The sequence below is a fragment of the Trypanosoma cruzi genome, genomic scaffold (assembly GCF_000209065.1).
Source record: "Trypanosoma cruzi strain CL Brener 1047053517161 genomic scaffold, whole genome shotgun sequence".
Lineage (NCBI taxonomy): Eukaryota > Euglenozoa > Kinetoplastea > Trypanosomatida > Trypanosomatidae > Trypanosoma > Trypanosoma cruzi.
This window is the reverse complement of record NW_001849569.1, coordinates 4542-14398: the sequence shown is the minus strand read 5'-3', so window position 1 is coordinate 14398 and position 9857 is coordinate 4542. Positions and strand designations below refer to the sequence as shown.

Below are 9857 nucleotides of genomic sequence, written 5' to 3'. Positions count from 1 at the left end.
GGCCTAAAAGCCACTGTGACTCGAGTGAAATACATCGCGTGGTGGAACGTCTTTGTGATGTCTGTTCGCCGAAATGAAAAGGATCAGATCCTTTTATTGATGGGGCATGAGTTGGCGAATTCATGGGTTCCACAAAATGAACTCTTAATTGAACTCTTCTCAATTGAACTCTTGGGAAACGAACGATGTGTTTTTTTTGAGACTGTTGTTCTTGGAGGGTCTAACGAATCCCCCAACGGTAATGAGGCGGATAAAGACAAGGCGATACTTTTTGGTACCACCTTTGCGTTTCCGGATGAACAGTTGCCACGGTCAAGTCGATTCATATGGTATTGTGTCGAACAAGGAAAATTAATATCAGAACGACCACAACTACGCCAAATTGGTAGCAAAGATGTTGAAGGGGCACTTCAATGTTGTTGTATTGTTCCAAACTATGTTGGTCGAATAGCCCTTGGAATAAATGGTTGTATAGCGTTGTATAGTTGGAATGCTGCGGATTCTGTTTTTGTGGCCGAGGAAACGATTTGTATCGGTACCATTGTAACACGTGTGTTGCCTATATTTCAAGGGGATGCATCTTACATGGTGGCCTTTGACGCCCGCCATAGTTGCTTTTTTATTCAGGTGGATACTATTCAGGGCAGTCTCGAGATAGTTGCCCGTGACTCCGAGCCGCGGGGAGTTATGGATGGTGCTGTGTTTCAATTGGGCAACATCTACAATATTTGTTTTGGGGATGATTACTACAATTTTTTTTGTCTCTCTCGTGGTGCATCGACTTTGCCGAGTGTCTCAAACGCAACATCGGCTACGGTGTCAAGCGGTAAACTCGAAACAAGTGCACAGTATCATTTGGGAGACATGGTGACAGCAATGCAACTAGGCAGTTTTGCCCCATGTTCTGTTACAAATATTGCTGTTCCTATTCCAACTACACTTATTCCTGGGATTTGCGGCCCCCAAGTCGTTTTTGGAACCTCCCATGGGGCTTTTGGTACGATAACCCCTGTGTCCAATGAAACATATCTTTTCTTAAAGGCTCTGGAGGTTGCTGTCTCATCAGTAGTTCCAGCTTTGGGAGGGTTCGAGCATGTCACGTATCGAGAGGTTCTTCGTGCAGGGCAGGAACGAGGCTATAGTCGCAATGCCTCGTTTGAGAATGCGAACGTCGTGTCATCAGGGGTTTTTGACAAGCATCGAAAACGCTATCTGTCCAGGTGTGTTTGTAGTGGAGATTTGATTGAGTCCTTTTTAACTTTTTCACAAACTATTCAACAGCGAATACTACGCGAGGCCGAAAGTCGCATTAAAAGCTGCTATTTTTCAATGAATTCCTCTCTAGGAGAATTTTTTGAGCACAACGATTTAGACAATAGTTTAGCTGAAAGGAGTGATGCTTGCTTGGATGAGTGCAAGACCATGGGTGACGTAAATGCCCTATTCTCTGAAAGCGGATTGCCTACCTTGCCCCTAACACGAGAGGCGGTTAACGAGTTTCTTCAAAATATGCAGCGGATTCACTAAGAAACATTTTCACGCACGAAAGCGAAATTATTATGATTGTTATTATAATACTTTTTCTTTGTTGTTTTATCCACTTATTATTGTTGTGTTAAATTGTTTTTACCTTTTTTCTTTTCCAACTTCTTTTATGATGTCTTTTCTTTTTTTTTTTTTTGCTCTATAAGTTGTCTTGTCAGATGAAGTACCTTGCCGCTTACGCTCTTGTTGGCCTCTCAGGGGGGACCCCCTCAAAGTCTGCAGTTGAGGCCGTATTGAAGGCTGCCGGTGTCCCTGTCGATCCTTCTCGTGTGGATGCACTTTTTACCGAGTTTGCGGGCAAGGACTTTGATACGGTATGCACTGAAGGCAAATCGAAACTTGTAGGAGGGGTTACACGTCCCAATGCTGCCACCGCTTCTGCACCCACTGCCGCTGCCGCCGCCTCTAGTGGTGCCGCCGCGCCTGCTGCAACTGCGGAAGAGGAGGAGGACGATGACATGGGATTTGGTCTTTTTGACTAAAGACAAATGCTTATTTTATTTTATTTTTGATTTTGTTTCTCTGTTGTCCATGAAGAGGCGCTGGAGTCCTGTGAATAAAATGCTAGAGAGTAAATAAAAGTGGGAACAGTAACTGCTGCACTCAAACGCATGACAAAAAAGGGTACGCCATTGGGTTGGCCTTTTTTTTTTTTTTTCCCTTTTAAGTTTTGTTCTTATGACCCTTCAGACACGTAGAGACAAGTACGATACAAGCCAGCTGACGCTCTCGTCGTTAGTTGCACTTTGCGCGGATTGTTCGAGCTTTTGTTTGGAAAGGACCGCGAGAGTTCTGGACAATCAAAGCCGCGCACCAAAAGGATGGGAAAATCAGTTTGCGGCGGTTGCCAAACAACGTCGACAAGAGGACTGTGAACTTTGCGAACGTTACTGCCATCGGGTTTCATCTGTTTGCCCTGCCTCGAAGGATATCGAACGTTTTGAGGCTTTGGGATATAAGGAGGTAGCAAGAAGGACTTCCTTAGATGGATTACCCACGGTTCAGCAGATGTCTAGGTGCGAGAACGCTGTTTCGGAGTTCTCAAGAGTTCTTTTTTCACTCGCGCACAAGCCTAGTAAGGTGGCATTTGAGGATGTTGACCCGAAAAGTGGCTTGAAAAAAAGTGAGGAAGGTGGTGATGGTGAGCCAACCGAGCTTCATAAAAAGGTACTTAGTGGTGGATCAATAGATGATGCCATCCTGCAGCGTTGGAGCACTGCTAGGAAGGGACGAGCCGAAATGGAGGAGATGGGAGTGCTTCGAAGTGCGGAAGAGACCGCATCGCTCAGGCAGGAACTTGGACGTCAGAGGTCCGAAGAGTACATTAAGACAAGGGGGACGACTCCGAAGTGGTGAGCAAGCACGAAGAAGCACAAACAAGCAAAACACAACAAGAACAACAAGTTTTATTTTATATTTTTTATTTCTCTCTCTCTCTCTTTTTTTTTTTTTTTTTGGTCTTCTCTTCTATATATTGGTAGCAACTCTTTTTTCCTCCCTCTCTTTCTATATATAATTTTTTATTTGTTAGTTTTTCTTTACCATGCAGAGTAAGGTTACGCGAGATGTGCGCATAGTTTTTTTTTTATCGATCGATATGGTAGCCGGATGTGTGGCGGGAAAGACTTATTTACTTCACGTTAAACGGGGAGACAAGATTCACGCGTCGTCGCCTCCGCTCATTGCAGACGATGGAGGAAAGCTTCACGTGAACTTGTCTCGCATCTTTACGTCAACGCTGCAACGACAGAACGATTGGAAGTACAAGAAGAAGCCACTCAAGGTTCGCATTGAAGAGTTGCGCTCCCATTTTGTGACAAGTTTGTCCTACGACTTGAGCAAGAACATTGTTGAAGAAACTTTTCCGGAGAGAAGGGTGATTATCCGTGAACGGGACGGGTTAACAGAGGTTCATTTAAGACTGAGGGGTGTAAAAGAAAGTCTTTATATCCGGCAACAAGATGTTCAAACTGCTTCCAATGCTTCCTCTAGCTCTTACATGCGCGAGCCGAGCACCGCGTCCTTGTTTGGACCCCACGATCCCTCTGAGGAACATATTAATCATTCAACCACTTCATTTTTGGTTGACGATTACTTAAGTGTCATTGATAGTTTGACAGGGACTGCAAGCGAGCAAAGGAGCGAGGATATCCATTCTGAGACGAAAGAAACTCAGGTGGACAAAGAACTCAATAAAATAAATTTTGACAAGTGTGCTTCAGCCCCGGATACATCTTTACACCCGTTAGTTGCACCCATGCATCGAAGGACGGGGGGCGTGCCAAATACAATCAGCAAGGAAAACTTTAAGAATCTTGCTTTTACACGGGTCTCAGATGCGGCTATTTTGAAGGGTAAGGATTTGTCCACTCTTAAGCCTTCTTGGAAGTGGAATATTGCTTTTGAAGACCCCGTTCATGGGGTCATTAGGCAGATTTGTGATGCTGTAAGGTGGTGTGGAGACATTGGTAGGGAGTCTCAAACAGCGAGAGATGCTTCGAATGGAGCTCATTTAGCTCTTGATTTTTATTTAAATCAGGATGGAGAAACCCTGGGTCGCTTTGTTGTTAGTTTTCTGGCTCATGTTGTTGTTGAAGTGTGTCGAGAGACGCGACACATTGGCAACTGGCTTAGCCTTTTAACACACGTTATTTACGGATCCATCCTGTACACAAGACATCAATTTAATCCGTGTGATGTTAAAGGGATGTCTATAAGAATTGCAGATCTCAGGGATTTGGATGTCGATACGTTTACAACACGAGGAGAAGCCATCATACAGGATCTTGCGAGAGATTTGAGTGTTCCTGTTGCAACAGACATGTTTTGGTTTGCTGGTTTGGATTACTGTGCCAGCACACTCGCTTTGCTTTGTATTCACCAAATTCAATGTTTGTGTGACAATTTTGTGACTCTTTTTCCATTTTCAGGAAGAGGTTGCATTTCAATGGAAGAGGGATTGGTTGCAGCAACGGCCATACTTTGCTCACATCTTCATTCACTCTTGTCAACCTTACTTTCTCTGACGGAACAGAAGGAATTAGCTGATATTCGTAACGCTCCTCCACTCTACAGAATAATTCTTGGGGAAATTATCACGATGGTTTTTGATCGTGTGGTAACAGTTATTATTGAGTACATGCACAAAATAGATTGTCTTCCTGATGGCAGTGCGTTTCATATTGCTTTTAAGGCCTTGAAACTCCTCATTTCTTGGGCAAAGGGACATTTTTTGCTTTCCGTGGTCTCTCCAATTCTAATGTCGCTGGTCGTGTATTGTGACTTTGTTCTATTGCCCCAGGGTTTGCTTAAAAATCATGAATATCGCTTGTATCTGGAGAGGTTTCTTCCTTCGTTTGTAGAAGCCAACAATTCGAATGATAAAAAGTCCCGAACGATGATTTCACCATGTTTATCTAGCAATACAAGCGACACTGTTGCGTTTTCTTTTTATTCTATTCTGGTGGAGTTTACAGAAAGGGGATGCAGAGGGACATCTAAAGCTGAGAGGGGCTCTTCTTGGACTCTGGTTGAGGTTTTGAACGGCGACAAGGATGATGCTGCACGGGTTCTCTCAGCTGAGGAGTTGTTTCCCGCAACTGGGTTTAATGGAACGAGGCATAGCTTTTCTGACCCCAGTCTTGTTCTGCCGCTGTTGGCTCAAGAGATAAAGTCCTCTTTCAAATAAGGGCCATGCATGGCGTAAAATAACAAAAATACCGCATTTTCATTTGAAGCAAAGAAACGATTAAATAAACAAACAACAAAAAAAGAGGGGTTAGGCGCTGGACGGGGAGGTTTTGTTTTGTTGAAAGGTGATGTCATTTTGGACTATACAGTGTTTCATGAGGTGGGTAAATGACGCAGCTTTTGAATCCTGCGCCTGTACGTACTCACAAAATAAAATATTCTTGACAACGTTTTTGTGGTTCTCATGGGCTGTATTTACTTTGGAGGAATAGGTGGAACATCTTGAGAAAATGAATTTCTCCGTTCGCAAATTAGGGAAACAAATGAGGAAAAGCATTTTAAAGAAGAAATAATTGTTGCGAAGACTAGGGAAGGCTAACCATAAGAACTCCAGCAGCTTGTGTGTACATGTTTATATACTTTTTATTGGCCTTTTTCATAAGGGGGTGTCGAAGGATGCTGTTTTTATTTGTTTTTAACACTTGAGGCTTTGCTTCTTCTCATTGTCTTTTGATTGCCGAGTAAATGATGTTTTTTTTTTTTTTTTTGGTGGGAAAAAGTCTTTCGCCATGTGTGTACATCATTAGACTTGTTTCTGTATCTGCAGACACGCTACATTTGGGTGATGGTGAATGACTGGAATAACTGCTGCAGTGGCAACGATGATTGCATGGCCCAGTGTAGAATGCTACGCTGCTTATTGTTTTGCAATGCCCTGCTTTATTTAGTTTTACTTCATTTCTCGACATATTTCCTCTTCTCTCCACTTCTTTAACACACACACGAGGAAAGAAGGAAGACAAGCGATAAACGCTACTGTGAAGTTGGAAGGCTCTGAAAGGACCAACAACAGCACACACACCGCCCACACACACATATTTGTATGCTCTCACGTGTTGCTGCAGTCATGGCACCCCGCACACACAAACAGTTGTCGCCGCGTGACCGGATCCAGCGGAAGGAGGAGGGAAGGAAGAGAAAGTGAGCCGCAGAGGCCCAACATGTCCCGGCATGTGTTTACTTCCGCGGTGCTTTTCCTAGTCGTGATGTTGTGCTGTGGATTTGGATCTGCTAACGCGGAAGGGCAGCAGTCAGGGGACGTGCAAATGCTTCAACCGGTTGACATCTATGTGCCGATGAAGACGCAGGTGGAACCAAAAAAGTGGTTCTGGCAAAAGTGGAATGAGGGATTCATTTGCTGCGACTTCTCTTGTCCGTGCTGGTGGAGTGATGATTGCATTTGCTGAAGGTCACACCGAGTATAACGGTTCCCACTATAGATTGAATGTGCGTCCCTCTGATATTGTGGCGGGGTACATCAACGCCGCGGAGACGTGGCCGTTAATTGCCGCCGAGAACAATAAGGATAAATGGATGGTACGCACACTGTTTAGTACAGTGAATGAAGAGGATCTTTTTGGGGTTGCGTGCAACCCCACAGCGATTGCAAAGGAAAATAAAGTGTTTCTACTTGTGGGGAGCTATAATATGTGGAAAAAATGATGGTTATTAGAATACGGTTGGCTGGGATATTCAACTTGTTGTGGGTGATGCCACGCACTCCAATGACGGCGTGCAAAGTACATTGATCGACTGGGTCGAATCCAAGTCACCTTCACGGCAGATTCCCCAAAGGATTAAAAGCAACCTGTCGGATCTTGGGGTGGTGGTAGTTCAGGCATTGTGATGGAGGATGGCACAATTGTGTTTACCCTGAGGGCGAGGAATGGGGAAAATCAACCTTTCTCCAGGATCACTTATTCGACGGACAACGTCAATACCTGGGTGTTCCCAGAGGGCATTTCTCCTGCGGAATGCTTTAACCCCCGCATCGCCGAATGAAATAGGAGACAAATTTTCGTGATCGTTCAGTGTAAAGATGGCCAGAGTTTGTTTGATTCGCATGACATGGGGGCAACGTGGACGGAGGCTATTGGGACACTCTCAGGCCTGTGGACCAATTCACGATTGGGAGTCTTTCGGGAAGACAATTTGCCTGTGGAAGCCCCTATCACCGCGAACATTGAGGGAGTGAAGGTGATGCTGTACACTTAGAAAAGGGTACTTTTCGGGGGAGAAAAGGGCCAATGTGCTCCATCTTTGGGTCACGGACCATAACCGCACGTTTTCTGTTGGACCCGTTGCCATGGATAATAACTTGGAACTTTTCCACGCCCTGCTGTACTCGGGTGGTGCGTTGCACATTTTACAGGATGGGATTATTAAAACAAGCAACACCATTTCACTTGTCCCACTAACAGAGGGGCTACAGATGATCAATTACGTCTTGAAGAGTTGGGCACAGCTGGATTCCTCCTTCTCTGAGTCGTTTACACCCACGGCGGGTCTGGTTGTTTTCCTGTCCAACGCATCGTCCGGTGGTGACACGTGGAGCGACGATTACCTTTGCGTGAATGCAATTGTGACGAAGAATGCAATGAAGGTCAAAAATGGGTTTGAATTCACGGGGCTTGGGTCCGGGGCAGTATGGCTCGTGAGCAGCCGGGAGCATAATGGGCCGCATACCTTTGTAAGCTGTGATTTCACTATTGTGGCGAGGGTGATGATCCAAAATTTTTCGAAGTTGAGCACTCCTCTACCGGGCGCGGGTCTGGATGCACCCGTCAGCACGAACTTCATTGGGCTGTCGCACGACGCGGACAGTAGGTGGGAGACAGTGTTTTACGGCAATAAAAAGAGCATCGGGCAGCACTTGGGAGCCGTGGAAAGAATACCAGGTGGCGCTCATGCTGCCGGACGGCCACAGGGGATTTGTGTACGTGAGTGCTGAGCTTGTGGGGAGCTATGCGAAGATACGAACACCTGAGACGCGGGGACTGGAGTCTCATTCTTCTAAATTGGGGGCGACGAGGGAGGCAGCGGCAGCAGTGCGACGGTGACGAACTTCTTTCTGTACAACCGCTCACTGGGTGACGATGAACTAAAAATGGTCAGGAAAAGCGAAGGCTCCGTGCGTGGGGGCGTGTTGCGGGTGCTGCTGCTGCTGCTGCTGGGGCTGTGCGGCCCTCTACGGGGCGTAACGCGGCGGGACCCCTGCCTCCAGCGGGAGCAATATGTACCTCTCCACGCACCCTCTGGAATAATTGACTTTTTGCTTGGATATACCTTTTATTTTTTATATTTTATTCTTGGCTTGAATATCCCTTTTCCGCCTGTGCAATTATTTATTTAAAAGCATGCTCTTCCTCCCGGGAATGCACCGCGGGGTATTTGTTTTTGCTTTATTCTACATGCTCGTTTTTTTTTTATGGTGGAATATTTTGAGAATGGCGGGATGTCTTTAATGTTTCTGTCGGCCGACGACACGTGCAGTCGGTATTGAGCTCCACGACGATGGTGCGGTGAAGAAGGGATTTAAGATGTGCAGCAACGCACTGAACCTCCGAATGAAATGTGGGTGTTGTGTGGACACCAGGAGGCTGAACGGCTGACGCAAATATATTTTTACTTTTGCAGGAAGAATATACACGTGTTTTTCGTTTTTCCGCATCACTGTGGTATTTTTCCATTTTTTTTGTGAGCGTGAAAAACTTCTTCAAGGGGACTCCTTTTGCGTTTTATTTCTTTTGTTTTTTTAAGTTTTTATTTTTTGTTTCTGCAAGCGTATTGTGGGTTGCCGTAGGTTGGGCTGCCGTGCCATTTTGAGCTTTGGCTGCCTTCTTTCTTTTCTCTTCGTCTGTCCTGCACCTCCGCTGCGTGTGTTTTTTTCACGTGCGCGGCTCTTTTTTTTGCTTTGCGTGTCTGCAGACACACACACAGCCGCACGGCGTACATGTTGCAGTGCAGCTTGATGTTTCTCGTGCACTCGGTGCTGGCAGCTGCTGCATTCCGCGGAAATGAAAAAGAAAAATACATTGAGAATGCGTCGCGGCTCTAATCCCCTGTGAGAATGCTGCACGGCGTGTGGCGGTATTGTTCTGAAATGCCGAACCATCACGCACGAGGACGTGGCACGGAGTGGAAGACTTCTTTTTTGTTTTGTGTCTGCTGCTGTGGGTGTGGGCGCGGCCGCGTCGGACTTGTCGGCACGATGGCCGCAGCGTGTGATCGTCACTCTGTTCTCCCGAGATATGCTACGACGCTTTCACTTGTGTGTTGTTTCGGGGACAATGTGCTGGCAGCTGTGCGGTTGCCGAATGAAGGGAGAAGAGTGGAGGGAATTGCGTGAGCGCCGTGGTCAAGAGTCGCGTTGGGTGTCTCGCCGCGGAGGGCCTTGCCCACCCAACGCAGCACCGCTCATGTCGGGCATCTTCTCTATCACACTGCAGCATCTTAGTCGACGCCAGCAACACACAGCGAGGCAGCGGATGCCGCCACCGCCACGAGTGCGACCGGGAGGGGACACGTCTGCTGTTGCGTTTCGAGGGGACAATCCGTGTGGCACAGCGGCGTGCCTAAAAACTTCTCGCGGGGTCCGCACACGACAGCGGGCAGTGGCCGCGGAGTGTTTGCGTCATGAAGGACGCTGCGGTGGAGTCCCGCTTCCCTCCAGGCGGACGGAATTTTGAGTTTCTTCTTTTTCCCACCCAGGCGGATGGCTGCGCGATGACACCACAACGAGGCAGTTGCTTTCACAGTGGAGGGGCAACATCTGTGGTGCC

General features: G+C 46.6%; 4 protein-coding genes and 1 pseudogene across 4 annotated transcripts, besides 6 other annotated features; all 5 read left to right on the top strand.

The window, feature by feature from the left end:
• Positions 1 to 1527, top strand: Tc00.1047053509165.49 (damage-specific DNA binding protein, putative; the record flags this gene model as incomplete). The annotated part of the gene is made up of 1 exon (XM_801116.1): positions 1 to 1527. A coding segment is annotated over one exon (1527 nt), but the record flags the coding sequence as incomplete, so codon positions are not given.
• Positions 1 to 9857: a sequence feature (areas not merged during assembly with more than two copies in the genome that could not be assigned to a particular haplotype).
• Positions 1579 to 1681: a sequence feature (A-rich).
• Positions 1704 to 2027, top strand: Tc00.1047053509165.40 (60S acidic ribosomal protein P2 beta (H6.4), putative; the record flags this gene model as incomplete). The annotated part of the gene is made up of 1 exon (XM_801114.1): positions 1704 to 2027. The coding sequence occupies one exon, from the start codon at positions 1704 to 1706 to the stop codon at positions 2025 to 2027; it is 324 nt and encodes a 107-aa protein (XP_806207.1).
• Positions 1911 to 1981: a microsatellite.
• On the top strand, positions 2224 to 2901 carry Tc00.1047053509165.34 (ribosomal P protein AGP2beta-1, putative; the record flags this gene model as incomplete). The annotated part of the gene is made up of 1 exon (XM_801115.1): positions 2224 to 2901. One exon carries the CDS (start codon positions 2224 to 2226, stop codon positions 2899 to 2901), a length of 678 nt encoding a protein of 225 aa, XP_806208.1.
• Positions 2950 to 3001: a sequence feature (A-rich).
• Tc00.1047053509165.30 (AGP2beta-2, putative) lies at positions 3089 to 5233 on the top strand (the record flags this gene model as incomplete). Its single annotated transcript, XM_801113.1, has 1 exon — positions 3089 to 5233. The coding sequence occupies one exon, from the start codon at positions 3089 to 3091 to the stop codon at positions 5231 to 5233; it is 2145 nt and encodes a 714-aa protein (XP_806206.1).
• Tc00.1047053509165.10 lies at positions 6119 to 8278 on the top strand (annotated as a pseudogene).
• Positions 8229 to 8248: a microsatellite.
• Positions 8363 to 8383: a sequence feature (AT_rich).